Below are 17,735 nucleotides of genomic sequence, written 5' to 3'. Positions count from 1 at the left end.
CTTCTTCCTGCTTCTCTTCTGTAGGGGTCGAAAGTCGAAGCATTTGGGTTTCTAAGCGAACAGCATTTGAAAGATCAAAGAAACAACAATGGCGTTCCGAATTGGTGGCCTGGTTGAAATCTGCAGCAAAGAAGAGGGGTTCGTGGGTTCTTACTACTCTGCAGAGATTATCTTTACAGCCGAAAAGACTCATTTCTTGGTGGAATATAAGAATCTTTTAGCCCAAGACGGGAAGCGATTGTTGAGAGAGATCGTCCGTGCTGATGAAGTAAGGCCTTATCCTCCTGCAATTCAAGTTTCTAAGCTTGGTCTGTTCGACAGAGTGGATGCCTACGACAAAGATGGATGGTGGGTTGGAAGGATCACTAGAAGAAACAAGTCCAGGTATCATGTGTACTTCGAAAGCACTGGAGAAGAAATTGCCTACTCAGTTTCTCAATTGAGAGTTCATCAGGAGTGGAAAAATGGCAAATGGGTATCTTCTTGATAAGGTATGTTTCTTGGTCATTTTGTCTTTGTTCTCCCGCTCTGTATTTTAGCTTCTTTGGCACATTCTTTTAGATTCTTGAATCACATCGATGCACCAAGGGTTCTTTGGATTTTGATACTTCGTCTTGTGCTTTTCTGTAACAAAGTTTTTTCATTCATTTGCAAGACTGATTGCCTCGTCGTTGCTAATTTGTTCTTGATCTGTTATCACTTCTCTCAGGCCCCTGAAATTGCTTTGGTTCCACAGCAGAGATAGAGAGGAATGAAGGAGGTGGAGCTGTAGAATGCAAGACTGTCAAAAGGAACAAACTTGCTTTTGATCCATAATAACCAAATTCTGCAACTAAGAAGGAACTAAGCATACAGATAAACACACACTCAATTCTGGATTGTATGAAAATCCATCACTTTTCTAGTTTTCTTCCTGTGGAACCTGATTCTCGGTATACTCTTTGAAGGAAAATTCTTCTGTTCTGCAGTACATGCAGAGAATTGGTGGTGGAAATACAGTAGCCATGACAAAATGTATCTTTTCATCTAGTTTCTTCAAGTAACTTGAGATTTTAGCTCAAGCTTTGTTACTGTATGACTTATTCCACCTTGCTCTGTACCCAAATTGGCTGTGACCTGAAAATTTACAGAGAGCAACTAATGGCCGTACCCAGTGCACAGGGCTCCCGCATTTAGCAGGGTCTGGGGAGGGTCAAATGTACGCAACCTTACGCCCTGTTTCCAAAGTGGCTGTTTCCAAGACTTGAACCCGTGATCAAGCGTTCAGCAAGTGAGCACTTGACCAATGCGTCAAGCACGACCTTCCATTAAATTGATAAACAAATTTTGCTGAAGTAGGGGCGCACCTTGGGCTGGGCTAACAAGTTTCTGAAATCTGATAGAGCCAAATTGACATGTTTGCGTGGTCAGGAAATGCCAGCCCTAGTTCAGCATTAGGTTGGGTAATGATTACCAAGGTTTCCTTTTTTAAGTTAAAAAAATTTCACTGCTCTTCCCTTTAATTTCCCTTGCAATCAAATGAAGCCTCTGTTAGAACTTAAGAAGCTAAGATTAGAAGTTTGAACTGTGCCCTTATTAGCTTCAAGTCTAGCAAGATATGTAAATTATACCCTACACCAACACGAGGACTGATCTTAGGGAATTAGTTGCATTAAAGTTTATTTTCCGCCATATTCTTGAATGGGCTCGGCCACTTAAATCTTGAGCCAATTACTCATAACCAAGGTTATAGTAAGCGGAATCATGGATTCCGATCCAAATCGGGTGAAACGGCATGAAATGGGCCGATTGAATCCAGACCAATATGGTAGATATAACAATGATAATATGAAAAATAGAATTATCTTGACTTAAATGGCTATCAAATATAATTAACTGCGGTATAAGAATGTTTCACGAACAATCTTGAACTCATCTATTGCAACAAAAAACATATGTTGTTAAGAGAAATAGTGGGGTTGAGTCGTGCCACTTGTCACTCTCCTTAACATTTTGGACGCATCTTACAATTCAATCAGGATTACTAAATCAGCCTCCAAAATGAAATAATCTCCTAGGTCCTTCTAGTTGTTGTTGCACTCACTTAGTGGGCCACGTCAGGACACACTCATATTGTTCTCAATTAAAGGAAATGAGACTTTGAATACTTCTTAAAACAGTAAAATAGAAGGAAAAAACAAGGAAAATAGTATGAAAGAGTATGGTTGTGTGTGTGTGTGTGTGTGAGAGAGAGAGAGAGAGAGAGAGCATAGGACACTTAGAAATCATATCTCAAGTGTTAAACACATCCTCTATTTATAGAGGAAAGATACCCCTTAGAAACACTTGTCCAAGAGAGTTCACGAGATGTGTATCTTAGAGAAAGAAGACATAGAAAAATTGTTGTTGCCGAAACATAACAAGTCGAAGGAAGTAGTATGAAAGAGTGTGTGTGTGTGTGTGTGTGTGAGAGAGAGAGAGAGAGAGACTTGTAAGGATGTAAACCGATCGAATTCGGTCAGATAGTGGCATTATCAGATTCGTATCAAATTATATTAGGACGGATTCGGATAATATCCTATCGGTTTTCGAACGGATTCAGATAGTTTCTGAATAGTGATTTTGAATACAGATTCTCCTCAATGGATATGAACACGGATCGAATACGAATTTTCGACTATCCATTAACATCTTTACCATTTTTATGATGAGGGTTAGGGTTGAGACTTGAGAGTTCAGCAATTACCGTTTCTTATACTCTACTTAGTTTTTGATTTTTTTACGTTTTCTACTTTTGATTTTATCTTGTATTTATTTTAATAGATATGTGATTCCATGTATCACATTGCATAAAACAATATATATATAAACAAATAGAAAGTCTAGCAAAAAAGAATCACATATCTTGACTTATAAAATTATAAAAATAAGATAACAAAGTCCAATAAGGTAACTTAAAATGATAGACAAACACTGAGAAATCATATTTCAGGTGTTAAAACATCTTCTATTTATAAAGGAGAAATATCCCTTAGAAATATTAGAGTTTTGGAGAAACCCCAATATCTAACTTGAGCTTTCACGCATCTAAGTCCATTTTTGCCAAGAAGAGAAGAGAGTTGGTGAGTCTTTTTTCCAAGGAACCCTACCCTTGTAGTTTATATGATAATATATGAGTATCACTTCAGTATCTTCCAAAACCAATGTTGGGATTCACTTCACTATCGTTGGGGATTGGAAATCGGAATTGGAACGGGAATCGGATCCAGTTGTAAATTGGCAATCCGACCGATTCCTATATTCGTGATCGTAACTGTAATAACTGTAATAACTGTAATTGTCTGGTCAATTGGTCATTTGATCTACCAACCAAGCCGATACATAAGCTTCGGATATCCGGGGAGAGAGAGAGAGAGAAACACGGTACGAAAACGAATGGATACAATCTATTCCCTATCACCCCGAGGCCCGCCCGAGATATTTATTTCATCAACAGTCACCACTAAGCTCCGAAGCTGTGGAAGTTGAGTAAAGCTCCACAGATATACTATTCTTCGTGATTGAGTGAGAGAGAAACTAAGCAACACTAGAAAGCTGCTCCTCCTCGTCAACAATGGCAGTTCTCAACTATCTCTGCGTGAATTCTGCAGCGACTCCTATCCCTCAAGACTCAACAGCACCTCCACCAAACCCTAAACAGACCCGAGTGGTCCTCCCCAAGAAAAAGCCTCTCAAGTGGTCGACTGGAGTTTCTCCGGGTGAGTACGGAGGTCCACCGACGACAACGAAGCTCCGCAAGTATTGGGGAGGCGACGACGAAGACCCTCTCGAATCGGATGATTTTATCTGGAACAAAGAGTTCATGGGTCGAATGAAGAGACTGTTTGATGAGCCGGACTCGTCCTCGCTTCAATCCACTCCTGCCCAGGTTCTCCATTATCTTTGGAACCAACTTAGGGCTTATCCTTCTACTTATTCATCTAGATTTCTTCAGTTTGAGTAGTTTAAAATGACTGATACTTAGCTCATTAATTGTGATGATAGGAAGAGTCCTCTGGTTTTCTAAGCCTTAACAGAGCTATGAGCCTTGACAGGTTGGTTTAATGTTCTGATTTCGGTGTACCTTTTGTTGTCTTTTCCCTGTCTTTCTGATTGCGTAATTGCGCGGTGCAGTGTTGATATTGATCTGAGCAAAGAACTTGCAGCGCCTTCCAAGCATGTTTTACAAAAGCAAGTTGAGGCTGCAAGACAAGGCCTTTCGGTAGCTCAAGTAAGAAGAAAGGTTCCGAGTTTTAAAGTACAGGTTCTGATTGTTTAATCTCTCGTGGAGTTTTGTGCACTTACAATATGGTGGAAGGAGATGTTTTTCAGAGCAATGGCAGTGCTTCACCCAGGTGGAGATTGGCTCCGACCAGACGTGAGCAAGAAAAGTGGGATAGGGCAAGTAAGGCTGCAACAGGAGGCAGTGTAAGTCACCATCTTTCTTATGTTTAATACCTTCATTTTCGCCAATTGCTATTGTTGTGCCCATTTCTTACGTACTGATTTTACTAGGTCACTTCTCAATTTTGCCCATTCAATCTCATGAACTCTGACTTGTTTATATATCTGAGAATCTGTCTTCTTACTCTTACCCTTGGCAAGACAACCAGTATCCTCTTTTTCAGCATTCTGAATTAGTTCCAAAATGTAGGAGGTGATGTTTCGTGAGCTGAGGCGCCCTCGAGGAGACCCAAAAGTGATAGCTGCTCAGTCAAGGGAACAGTATTTCAAGGTATTATTTCTGTGTCCAGTTCCATCGTAGCAGCTTGTCATACTAATGATTTCAGTGTTGTAAATTCATTGAGTTAGCAATGTCCTTTATATTTCTAGTAATTGCTTTTGCAGTTGAAGAAGAAGTTGCAAATCCTTACTTTGGGTATAGGTGGCGTTGGAGTAGTATCGACGTATTTTTCTTATTCTCCAGAAGTTACGGCTAGGTGGGTATTAGATGAGCCTAATTTAATAGAGAGGATTTGTTTGGAAATCAAATAGTGTTTTTCTCTCCCTTGAAAAAAATAATTCCTTACAGTCTAGCAAATGTTTCCCCTTCTTTGCTCTGTGTTAGCTGCAGTTTAGCGCATTCTCTTTCTCTCTCTCTCTTTCAAATTTAGTTTCATATTTTGGCACTCTAATGGGATATGAGGAGCTAATTGGTTCTTTGTTGAGGGCTTTACTTTATAGTCTTGTGGAAAATATGATTGAATCCTCAACAATTTCAGAATTTCCTCTATTTATTCACAATAACAAGAAAGTTTAAGAAATAGTGACCAGAATTGTTCTTCCCCTATCAACTTGGGACTTGACTGCTTGTTAGTTGTAACTGAGAACTTCTGATAAAAATGACATTTTGGATTTAGTGAAATTTTATATTGGGGTTCAATTTTTCATCATCTTATTTTAACCACTGGATTCATTTGGTTTGTTCTTTCATTCTATATTCTGACTTTTACTTAAACTGTACTCAAAAGGTTCAGTTGGTTCATATCTCATATGCCAGAAGCATAATAGGTTTGAAAAATATTTGTTTTTTTTGGGGGGATGTATGAAAGGTTTGTTTTTTTCTTTCTTTTTTGGCTCATCTATTTTAGAAACCAACATCTAAGCCCTCAAGTTTCATACTCTAGGCTATGCTATAATGTGTTAAAGTCAAAAAATACAGATCATTGAGCTGTAGTTGCATTTTCCTTTAAATATATGGTGCCGCCCTGTTTCCATGGTGGCGGGTGTTTGGTAGTTGTTTGAAAAGCATATACCCTTGTTCAAAAACCCAAGTGATACAAGACACCCTTCTCATCTCACCAAAACACTCTTTCTTCCTCCTCCGCGTGCCTCCTTCTCCACCGCCACCACTGCCGCTGCCGCCTCCTCCTCCTCGGACTCTTAAGGCCCACCCACGTCTTCCATAACAGCCTAACTGTCTCCCTAACTGCTACCTCTCATCATTCAATTCATCTTCTTCGGTTCCATTTCTCTCTCTCTCCCTCTCTCCTTCATCCTTCTCTTCCTGCTAACTACATTGAAGAAGAAGAAAGATTACTTCTTTCATCACCAAAAGATGAAATGGGGAAGAAAGAAATCCATTATCAACAACAGCAACAACTACCACTCTGCATCCTCTCGCCCCTCCTTGCTCTCTCAAGTCTTTCCCATCTCTTGGATTTCAAAATTCAAGCAAATGGGCATCAAATCGAACCCAAACATTCTAAAACTGAAGAATCACCGAATTTTACTAATATGGTCTCCGACATTAGGAAAAACAGAGGTTCTCAGCGAGTGTGAAATGTGAAGATCACGAATTTGAAACAGAAACACCTCCGAAGAAAATTATAAGGGATTCGAACTGATAAACAGAAAATCTACCCAGGTGGAAGAATTACAGAGAAATAGCAGTTCTTATCGGAAATAGAATCAGTTGAAGAGAATCAGCAGAGTTTAATGGGTTTGAACCCAATTGAAGCGATTCAAGCGACCGTGGACCAGAATTACAGTTCAAGGCAATCTCTTTACATTTCTTCTCATGCGAGGAAGAGCAATCAGGAGAGAAATTCTCGGTTCAGAAACAACCCATCAATTGGGGTCGGATTCAGAACAGAAGAAAGCAAAGACTTGAAGATTGAGTTCTCGTCTTGATATGAAAAACCGAGAAAATCTGTGTGCGTCAATGGAGAATTACAGAGGAGAACAAAACAGAGTAGCAAAGTTAAAGTGTGTTCTCCAAGAACTCCTTGAAGAGAGAGGTGTGCAAAATAAAGAGAACCGTCTGGAATGAAGAGAAGTTGGTGAAATTGGGGCCTGAAGGTGGGAATGGGTTTCGATAGCAGAAGAAGAAGAAGAAGAAGAAGAAATTAAGCAACACAGAGGATGACTAGAGACAACCAATTGATATTAGAAGAAGAAGAAGTAATTAAGAACAACTGCATGTGTGTGTTCTCCGCGCCTTTCTTCTCTAGCCGCAGAGCATAAGACTCGAGGCAATAGTAGGGGGCATATCGCGGGCGTTTTCACGGTTCAGAGGTTTTTTTTGGTAGAAACGGTTCAGAGGTTGAAGATGAAGTTGGGAGATAAAGAAATGGCAAGTCATTCTCCCATCTTATTTTCGTTTTTTATCACAAGGGTAAATGAGTCATCTCACAATGACCTAGGGTTAGTTTGGGCATTATAAAAAACTAACTACGACATGTCAGCACTTAACAGACAAATGTTAACGGCAGGGGAGGTCTTAGTAAACTTTCAGAAACTACAAGGGAATCGTATAAAAGGTGGGAAAATCAAGGGGAGGAACGTGTAATTAGGGCAAAGTACAGGGGAGGTAGATGTAATTTTCCCTTAAATATATGGTGTGTGAACGTCATGGTTGGTTTAACCAACTTTCTTAGACAGAGGTCCATTTGTGATTTTTGTCATCCATCCAACAGATTCTGCTTTCCACCCCTAGGATGAGACACGCCAATCCATAGTTTTATTTTACTTTTGTACTGAAGTGTACACTTAGAAACCATCATTATCCATTAGAAACTAAAGCAGAACTCATTTTCTCTAAAATTGAAGTAATATTCATCAGATTTGAGTTATGCTAAATTGTTGAAAGTGTCAGACTCTCATAACAACGTTTTGAGATATTTTTATGTGCATTTATAGCAATAATATTCCCACTCAAAGCATTTTGCATTACTTCTGTTGTGCTGTCTTCAGCTTTAGTGCAGGACTGCTTGGTTCTTTGGTCTATATACGCATGCTTGGGAGCAGTATTGACTCTATGGCAGATGGAGCCAAGGGGGTTATCAAGTAAGCATTGCATGAATCCTGTACTCTTAGATGTTAAATATCTTATACAGTCCAAGTGTTTGGAACAGTGAAACAACAACAGGTGGAATTCAATCATTTCAGTTATAGCTTTGCATTGGCTCTTTGCTGCCCCACCCAGCAAAAAGGTTTTACTTTGTCTCAAGGTTCTGGCTATACACGTTGTACTGTTAAAATTTAAATATCATCAATTAAATGCACAGTGCAGTGGCTATCACTTGGTTCAAAGGTAAAGGCTTGAATTTCCAGCCTGAAGGTGTACGTTCAAGTTTGAGGGTGGCCATTTCATGCACAAAGATGCTGAAGAATAAGACATACTCCAGTCCACCCTCCCTGCACTCTGCCAAAAGTAAAACTCATGCCGGGCCATGGTCCTTTTTATATGCAAAATATAGCATTGCATTTGTTTCATTCTAAGGCACATGAACCATGAGATGGTTGTGAACATGAGTAACCTGAGATTATTATTGGCAACACTGTTGGCTTATCCATACATGTTGTTTGTGAGGGTACTCATTACAGACTAGTTATTGAAGTATGTAAACAAACTGTAGTCTGAGTCAGATGCAGATTTCTTTTGAGGGGACTTTTATTTGCTATATATTTGATACAACTTAAGCACAAAGTGTGAGCAAGGAACAAATGGGTGAAATATCACAGGGATCCTCTCTAAAGTTGAGACAAGTGATGTTAGGTGAACATGAAAGGAAACTAAAGCATTGCATTTGTTTCATTCTAAGGCTCATGAACCATGAGATGGTTGTGAACATGAGTAACCTGAGATTATTATTGGCAACCCTGTTGGCTTATCCATACATGTTGTTTGTGAGGGTACTCATTACAGACTAGTTATTGAAGTACGTAAACAAACTGTAGTCTGAGTCAGATGCAGATTTCTTTTGAGGGGACTTTTATTTGCTATATATTTGATACAACTTAAGCACAAAGTGTGAGCAAGGAACAAATGGGTGAAATATCACAGGGATCCTCTCTAAAGTTGAGACAAGTGATGTTAGATGAACATGAAAGGAAAATAAAGTAGAACTCCACTGGATTTGTGGAAACCTAAAAAAACCTTAAAGCTTCATAAACCAAGGTATTTGAGATTTAGGATATAGTACGAAACATCAGGGAGCCTAGCAGAGGATAAAGGGACCTGTTGCTTCATCAACCAAAAATGGGGAAAATAAGGAGGGGGGAGGGGAGGGGAAGAGGGTAAAGAAGGAGGAGAAAAGGGAATGAAGCGGAAAAGAAGAGGATAAAAAGAACAAAAATAATAACAAAACACATCTTGGAACAAGAATCAGCACACAGAATGGGTACATTTCCTCAAATAAGGCACTCGCCTTGGCCTCACCTAGGTGCGTAGCAACCACCTTCTGTCACTTTTTCACATGACAGCTATGTTAGATTATGCTTTTAACTGTGAATCGTCAAGCTCCTTGGGGGGGGGGGTTATACTCTCAAGTTCAATCTATACATTAAGTATAAGATATGTAAACTGAAATGAGACTTAAAAGTGTTGCTTAAAAACAATTAATTTCTATACATATGCTTTAGAATTTTCGTGTTGTATAAGATTATAAGGGTTAAAAATATTCAATGATGACTTGCATATCTGATAAAGTAATATAACATATAAGTATGCATTAGGGTGGATGCTTATGCACTTTGAGATCCAATTGTAAACTACATCATGTGGAAATCTAATATTGCTCTTGTATTTTAAAAAGAAAGCATCTAAGAAAAACCTTACGTTAAGAATCATAACCAAATGGCCCACTGTTTGTCAACCAATCCGTTAGATCTATAGAAGACAAAATCCTCTATATGTTTTTAAGTTGCTGACTATGGTAACTAATACGGCAAGGACATGGAAATGTTTAGTATCAAACATGAAATTTACATTGATACTACAAGTATCTGACAAGATATGGATCTCATTTTGGAGCTTCCATGATGTAGTCATAATGGGCATTTAATGCCCCATCACTTCCCCAAGCCTCTCAACGTCTCTCCTCAAAATCTTTCCCCCTCCAACGTCTCTCTCTCCCTCCTCTTTATATATTTGTAATTTAGTTTTAAAAGGAGTTAGTGATTGATGTCTACTTCTTACCTTTGGTTGTGCTTTTGTAACCCCATTGTGAGTTTGAGTCCTCTTGTGGTGAGAGAGTCCCACACTTGGGTGAGTGAGTCCCCAAGAGACCCCAACGTTAAATGGTTCTGACCCTTGAGTTAAGTGGTACTCTCTGACCCTTTTTATACTGTACTTGGTTCTTCAGTTGTAATAGAATTCTTCTCTATTTTCTATCTTAATGTTCATTTTCATTTTGAGTGGCATCATTACTTGTAACATCTGTTGCTAAAATATCAGTTCTATCATTTGTATGTTCAATGACCAGAAACTGTAATATTAGGATTGAGAAATCGGATCTCTTAAGAACACTTAAGCATCCAAAATATGATCTTTTAGGGTAGTTTTCTCATTGTGCATGCTCCTGCAATTGGAATGCTGAAAGAAGTATGAGATAGGATTGTCTTCTATGAGGTCGACAACAACAACAAAGCCTTATCTATGAGTTTGACAAAAGGTAAAATTTAACATTGCCTTTTTTATTTCCCCCTTTTAGTGATTTTCTTGATACAAAGTTCTTTGCTTCATAATCAAAGAAATCCTATTTAGGCTCTCTTTATGCAAGATCGACATTTTTTCTTCACATTGAGGGGAAGAAACATGGTTTAATGTTCAGTTTGCTCTAGATTTAGACTAATGACTCTTAAGGCTGATTTCCCAAGGGAAGACTCAAATTAATCCAAGTCAAGCCAGGCACCTAGGCATTTGTTTGAGTTTGAGATCCAGAAGTAGAGATAGAGGCAAAGGTTGCAGCAGGAGGGAGAGACGGTTCAATACCCGATTTGAGAACCTGGTGAACCAGGTGTACTACTTTCCAACCTTCTGTGAACTTTTCTTCTCTTATTTTATTTGTTTAGTTTAGTGATTGATATCTTAAAGAGTTCTAAGTCTAGTCACTCAACTAATCCACTCGTGGAGTGCGAAACTTACGGTTGAGAACGGGTTCACAGCTAAGAGAAAGTTACCTTCCTTTTCATTGAGTTTTCAACAGAATATTCCCATGTGGTCAGTTCCTAATTTCATGTTTTCCAGCTAGACAGTTTGAATGATTGCTTTGCTTGATAGATCTTCTTCCCCACATGCTGTAAAGTTCTTTTCATAGATCTTACAAGGATTGAGCATAGTATCATTCTCACAAATTCGAGTGCATATCCTTAAAAAGAGAAAAAAATCAGGTGCATTTGTTTGAAATTTCTTATTTTGAGATGTTAACACATACTGATCAAGTAAACAGTTTTCATGCTGGCCTTAAAAAAGGGTGTACCCAGTTGACTTGGCCCCTGCCACTGCGGGGTCTGGGGAGGGTCATAATGTACTCAACCTTACCCCTGATTCGCGGAGGTAAACAATTTTCATGCTGGCCTTACTGACAGAATAAATATTTTCTCGGTGTCAATATATTATGTTATCTTGAAAAGGTTTCTTAGTTCTCTATTTGAAGAGTTCCTGCGTTTTTTTCTCTCCCTTACAATCTTTGTTTCTTTCTTTCCTATCCTTTATTTTTCCTTCTTTTCCACTTCTCTTTTTAGTCAGAAAAAATGACCGTGTAGATGGAGAAGGCAACTTGGGCCCCTGCCTTCTAACATGTGGCATGTCAAGTGGGGCAATCCAAACTGTTCAATGGGTAGAGGAGGCTCTGTATTGGTCAAGTGTCAAATTTCAGGCCCTAATTCAATTGGATGACCCACCATGTATTGCACGGCTTCCATTTTTTCTCCTCTTCAACGGTCTCGGGTCATCTGACCATGAGTGGCCTTTAACTAAATTGTCCTCTTGATTTCAACAGATGCCAGGATTTTATTTGGTCCCAAACTTGACGCATTTGCAGGGGAAGGTGGGCTCTACCTCCCAGTGGAATTTGGGTCCTCAATCGACCTGCCACATGGCAGAAAATCATGCCCAAGTGCCTTGGAAGGAAACTCGGCCAAGTCACATCCACCTTCCCCATTTAATTTAACCAAAGGATTTTATTCCTTAAGGGCAAATACAGGTTAGAATTTTCTTTTGGGGGGCAGAAGCTTTACCCCTCAATGAAGCTTTTAGGTTTAATTTTTTGAGTGTTTGGTAATGCCCATCAATTGGGGGAAACTGAAGAGCAAAGTTTAAGCATTTTGGGAGCTGATTCTGGGAATTAAAGTTGCCATCAACAGCATTTTATGAGAATGGGATACTAATTGGTCCGAATTCAGGAAGGCCCTGCTATTGATTCCATCAATAGCAGAATGATTTTGTTCTAAATAAACATAAGGAATAGATGCCTAAAGATGTCCCTAAGGCCTGTTGCTTCCAACCAGATATGTCAGGTAGCCCATAGAGTGGGGTACTTGAGTTGAAGTGGTAACAGTAATCATAGAATTGCACACACCCAACTTTCACATTTGTGGAAGCTTATTTTTTAATTATTTCATGTTCTTATTTGAAATAAAAACCGCTTGAAATAATCTTTTATTTATCTATACCTACTTTGGACCCAATTTGATTTTGGAGATTTTATCTAGAGACTTGTAGGTCTACGTATTGTTTGTCTAACTTTTGCGAAATCCTGAGGCACACAATTTGACTGCCATAATGTACTGTCTGAAGAACTGTAAAAAATTAATAAAGAAATAAGTCAACCATGTGTGCCCTGTTGCCTACTGAAGAGGAATTTATGTACAATGTGTTACCTATTGAGCATCAGAGAGGTCATGACCGATTTAGAGTTTAGCAAAGTGGTCCATGACTGACATGGGTAATCTGCTGTACATGTACATCCATTCACCTATTTCTCTCTTCCATAACCTCGTCAGAAACACTAGAGTTTTGTCATTGTACTCATTTTCTTTCAAATTAGCATGCCAAATTCCTTAGTTTCATTGTGAAACTTAGGGTGTACTGACAAAAGTTCATGTGCAGGGGAGCAATTGCACAGCCAAGACTATTGGTTCCTGTGGCACTGGTCATGATCTATAACCGGTGGAATGGGTAAGTGAAGTACTTGCATACTCTTAAACTGTACAACACTGGGTTCGTTATGGCAAGGTGGATGTTGTGATTGGGTATGAAATCTGTGATGAAGCATCACTGTTACAAAGTTGTTCACTTTGTGTTCATCTACCTCATATCTACCTTATTGACTCCATATTTAGATTGTTATTCTTGCTTTTGTTATTTTGATGATGATCAGTTGAATCCCCCCCCCCCCCCCTTTTTTATTCCTGATTGTCTGAAAATTCTTGCAGCCTCCTCGTGCCAGAATATGGGTTGATGCACCTAGATTTGATACCAATGCTTGTGGGATTTTTTACATACAAGATTGCTACTTTTATTCAAGCTATTGAGGAGGCCTTGAGGCCCTTGACAATAGTTGAAAAGAAGACCCAAGTCTGAGACTACATTTATTTTCCAGACTACTATGGAATGCAGCTTGAAAAGCTAGTCATAGTAATTCTAGATTGTCATTTTCCCACACTGTAAGAACTGAAGAGTAATGGTGTCTCCGGTTTGCCATAAACTTGGTAATGTGAAATACATGGTAACTATTAACATTTCTGGTGTTGACCACCAAGATTATGCTTTGTTATTGGAAGGAATTGGAATTTGATCTTGAGGAAACAAATACAGATATCATTTTACCCCATTCTAACATGGACAGATATTTTATATGTGATCAAGATCACACCTAGCAATGACTAAATTACTTCTTCTTTTTTTTCCTTAAATTAGTTTGTCATATTTGACTTTGTGGATATTTTTTTCTGGATCCACATCTCTGCAAGAAGATAAAATCTCAGGAGACTTGTTTTGATTAATCCAGAAAGGTTGAATCAGGTGAATTGATCTGGAATGCTCAACAATCCAGAAGGAAGCTCTATTATACAAACCCATTTATCACAATCATTGATGATTGATAGGTTTCTTCAATATTTTATATTTGTCGGCGGATACGGAAATCTTCCCATTTTAAATTTCTTATTAATGATAAATCTGAGTTAAGTACAATTGAAGGACTAAAATATGATAAAGAGGGGGAAGAAGCTTATTTCAAACTGAAATGGCTACATAAATTAGTGCACCTCTGCATCAAGTTGGTCATTCAATTGGATGGGTTGCCGCTGCTACTTAATCTGGCACTTTAAAAGTAACATAAACATGATAAGCTTATAATTCTTCATAATTGCATTTTCACATATTTTACTTGGTTGACCCTAAAAACACGAGCACAAGCCCACTAATCAAATCCATATTATTGTGTTCAGTCTTCTGCTTATAAGCTTTGTATTTCATTCATTTATCATCTCTGCTAGGACTTTGGGAGAGTTTTTAAAAAGTTATGATCGATTGGTGAAAGGAAGCAGTCCCCAAATGGCTTTTGCCAAAAGAAACAAAAGAAAAAGGGGAAGGAAAAGTAGAAAGGACAGAAAGATTAAATAATGCAACCATCCTGAAAAAGCCAGAAGTTTCTTAATTACTAGTAAAATACTGAATTTGCAACAGATTTTCCGCAGATGGTTTAGATTCGACAAGTCAATGAAATATTTGTTTAGCACAAAGAATGTAGATCAGTTGAGATTAATAAATGATGAAGCTTACCCTATGCTCCAAGACCCATATATGTTAATCAACCTTCTTGTTATCCTGAAGACCGACTTTGATTTGATATTCTTAATTTGAGCCAAGAGATTTGATCATGTTGATGTTTATCAAGATATAGAGATTATCCATCCTCATCCCCCCCCCCCCCCTTTTCCTCAACTTAAGGGTGTCAAATTAGGACCAGAATCGAAATCGGCTGTTTAAAATGGGATCAAACCGAATTGAAACAAATCGGTTCGGTTTTGGTTTTAAAAAAATCTATAATCTTTTCTTGAATCGGTTTCTGGGCTGAAACAATTGATTCAAATCTAACTGAGTTATCTATAGGTCTTTTGATGCTTTAATCAATGTAGATAAAAAGTTCTATACTTTTTTAATGTTTGAAAAAAGTTTGGTGGATTATGATCCTACCAAATAAGAGATTTTTTTGTTGTTGATGATGTAAAAAGTTGGTCCAAACAAATAAGAGATTTTTGTTGTTGATGATGTAAAAATGTAAAAAATCGGTCCCAAACATCTAAAATAAAGCCCAAAACGAATACAAATCAGATAAAAACTAAACAAAATCAAACCGAGAGGATTTTGTTCTGGTTTGAAAAATGGGCTCCTATTTCAGTTTCCACAGGTTAGATCTTGAACATAATTAAAACCAAACCAAGTCGGTTTGTTTCTGGTTTGGAAAATAAACTCCTATTCAGTTTTGATTTCCACTTTCCTCGAGTCATATCTTGAACCAAACCAAAATCAAACTGAAATCGAACCAATTGACATCCTTAGCCCCCTCTACCCACCATTTGTTTTTTTAAAACGGAAACCATGATTTACTACCATTAATTGAATTGGATATTTCATGGTGGACAGAACTGAGAAGTGAGAAGGTTAATAATAGTAAATGACTAATAATATAGAGAGGCCTGTATATAATATACACCCAATAGCAAATATTTCAATTAGCTTTGGAGCAATATACAGAAACAAAGAAATTCAACATATTTGACCAGCTGAGCTGTTGCTCCGCCGCTTTGCCGGAAAAATCTGTTGGGAACCACCTCTAGTGGTGGCCAACCGCCACTGCTCCACCACTCCTTCCAATTCAAACTGATTCACTGCTGGTGCATCAAACAAGCAATTCTCGAAAAATCCAGTTGACCCTTCATATGATGGCTTGGTTTTCCGCCGTCCAGCTCCGATGGGTACGTTTCGAAGTGTCCCGCCGGCTGTCCAGTATCTCTGACATCCCTTACAGAAGTGCCGAGGTTGGTTAACGTTGTAGTTATTGAAGTAACAGAACTTGGTCTCCATGCTTTTGCACCTTGGGCATGGAATGATCTTCTCTGGCCTTCTCTCCATTGTGTCCACTGTCTTAGAACTCTCCTCTCTTACTTGTCTCCCCTGCAATGGAATTGTTGTGCCAAAAAGCTTGAACCCTGGTGCATCTTGGCTAATATTGTCTGTGTTTGCCATCCTAGATCGATTTGATCAAAGGAAACACAGAAACAGAGAAACAGAGAAACAGAGAAATAGAGAAATAGAGAGTGAGAGAAGAGATGTATAAGTAGAAACTAGAAACTAGAAACTAGAAAAGCTTGTTAGTAAAAAGGACAACTCAAAAAAAATTCTTTAAGGAAAGAGTTATGAAAGTGGTAGTATATATAGGAGCAAACAACCCATGTCAAAAGGTCTCTATGAGAAAATGAGAGTTGTGATGACAGAAGCCAGAACCACCAGCTTATATCATAAAAAAATACCAAAGGCCAATTAAGTAAAAAAAGCTGATGTTGAACTTTTAGTCCATGTCAGCATATTACATCTGACATGGCAATAGGTTTTTTCTTTATGTGGGTCCCTCAACCTGATTGGTGGGCTAGTTAAATAATGTAGAGAAAGTGGATGAAAGCATAAAGAGATGGAATTAAAGAATCTCTTATTAGAGTCTTCTACTGGTACATTTCTTTCATTTCCCTCTAACTGATAAGAGTATAGGGTAGATATATATATATAGGCCTTATGCGATCTTATCCAAATGTAGACATCAGAACTGAACTTATAGGACTTCTTTAGCATTTGATGGATGCACAAAGTTTTTTAGTCTTGATTCCCCACTTCATAGCCCATCACATTCTCTTATGTGCAAGCTATTCTTTGGCGTTTTTGATGTGGCAGAATACCTTTGTAACTTAAAATTAAAAGAGAGAGAGAGAGAGTTGATTATTCCCCACATCATAGCCTACCCTAGTGACAAACTTCCTATTGAATTTTTTATTGCTTGTAATATTCTATCAATATGATCACCAAAAGGGCTCATCAAGGAGAATTAATTATGAAAATTGGTGAGAATTTGGCAAATGATATTTATTGAACAATAAAGATTCAAGGGAATGCTAATCAGATTGGACATGAAATTATTGCAGAAATGATGTTCTTGTTTATAATCTACACTACTTTGTAATCCTTTCTTTCCCTCTTTTAGATCATTGTTTATGGTGTTTTTATGCTTTGATCCTTAGAGTTGGATATGTGTTCATGTTGTGACTCTATCAGTAATGTTCTTCCTCTTCTTCCTTGTTTCAAGTAATCTTTCTTTTTTCTTACCAAAAAAAAAAAAAAAAAAAATTCTTTTTTAAGGATAAATGTTGGGATTTTGATACTTTGGTGTTTCCTCAAATAAAGAATTAGGTTTTGGGTGGAATTCCAATGAATTGAATGTGGGATTTATTTATTAAGGAATCTTATTCAATCAGTGCAAAAGGTATCACTTTTCATTTAAAAACTAAAAACAAGAGGCATCTCCTTTTGACCTTTTTCTTTTACTGGGAAAAGTGGGACCTTTTGGGGCTCCTCTCCTTTGAACATAGGAAGAAAAAAGATGAAAAAAAAAGTAAAAATAATAATAATAAAAGACAGAAAAGTAGATGTTTTTGGGTGGATTGGAAAGTTTTAATTAATGCTCCAAAAAAAAGTCCTACTTTTCTTCCTTATTTCATCTTTTTAATTGAAGTAATCTTTATTATTGAAGAAATTTTATGGAGCTAGTTAGAAGTTGAGTTCTGCCTGGCCTGCTCTTCATCATTAACCAGAGTAATATGTACAAGAATAAATTGTGTTTATTAATATCCAAGAGCTGACCTACCAAATAAAAAATAATTAAGAAAATCTTGAAGATCCTTGGATGTAATATTTGCAAGATTTCATTTACCAAAAA

At 37.9% G+C, this 17,735-nt stretch overlaps 3 protein-coding genes across 4 annotated transcripts; 2 read left to right on the top strand and 1 right to left on the bottom strand.

The window, feature by feature from the left end:
• The first annotated feature begins 88 nt into the window (after positions 1 to 88).
• On the top strand, positions 89 to 745 carry LOC122651017 (protein AGENET DOMAIN (AGD)-CONTAINING P1). Its single transcript, XM_043844360.1, has 2 exons — positions 89 to 475; positions 656 to 745. Exons 1-2 carry the CDS (start codon positions 89 to 91, stop codon positions 743 to 745), a joined length of 477 nt encoding a protein of 158 aa, XP_043700295.1.
• Positions 746 to 3,500: 2,755 nt separating this feature from the next.
• LOC122651979 (protein CONSERVED ONLY IN THE GREEN LINEAGE 160, chloroplastic) lies at positions 3,501 to 13,577 on the top strand. Of its 2 annotated transcripts, none has more exons than XM_043845584.1 (9): positions 3,501 to 3,907; positions 4,030 to 4,073; positions 4,153 to 4,249; positions 4,351 to 4,446; positions 4,673 to 4,753; positions 4,867 to 4,958; positions 7,714 to 7,806; positions 12,854 to 12,922; positions 13,180 to 13,577. In XM_043845584.1, the coding sequence occupies exons 1-9, from the start codon at positions 3,593 to 3,595 to the stop codon at positions 13,325 to 13,327; spliced, it is 1,035 nt and encodes a 344-aa protein (XP_043701519.1). In that variant the 5' UTR covers positions 3,501 to 3,592; the 3' UTR covers positions 13,328 to 13,577. The 2 variants fall into 2 exon arrangements, with proteins under 2 accessions (XP_043701519.1, XP_043701518.1); XM_043845583.1 differs by having other exon boundaries at positions 4,024 to 4,073.
• A 1,879-nt stretch (positions 13,578 to 15,456) lies between these two features.
• Positions 15,457 to 16,131, bottom strand: LOC122652449 (dof zinc finger protein DOF1.5-like). Its single transcript, XM_043846189.1, has 2 exons — positions 16,056 to 16,131; positions 15,457 to 16,002 (listed from the first exon to the last, which is right to left on the bottom strand). The coding sequence occupies exon 2, from the start codon at positions 15,995 to 15,997 to the stop codon at positions 15,518 to 15,520; it is 480 nt and encodes a 159-aa protein (XP_043702124.1). The 5' UTR covers positions 15,998 to 16,002; positions 16,056 to 16,131; the 3' UTR covers positions 15,457 to 15,517.
• Positions 16,132 to 17,735: the final 1,604 nt, after the last annotated feature.

Source organism: Telopea speciosissima, chromosome 2 (genome assembly GCF_018873765.1).
Source record: "Telopea speciosissima isolate NSW1024214 ecotype Mountain lineage chromosome 2, Tspe_v1, whole genome shotgun sequence".
Classification (NCBI taxonomy): Eukaryota; Viridiplantae; Streptophyta; class Magnoliopsida; order Proteales; family Proteaceae; genus Telopea; species Telopea speciosissima.
The sequence above is the reverse complement of the archived record's forward strand: the minus strand, read 5'-3'. Positions and strand labels throughout refer to the sequence as shown.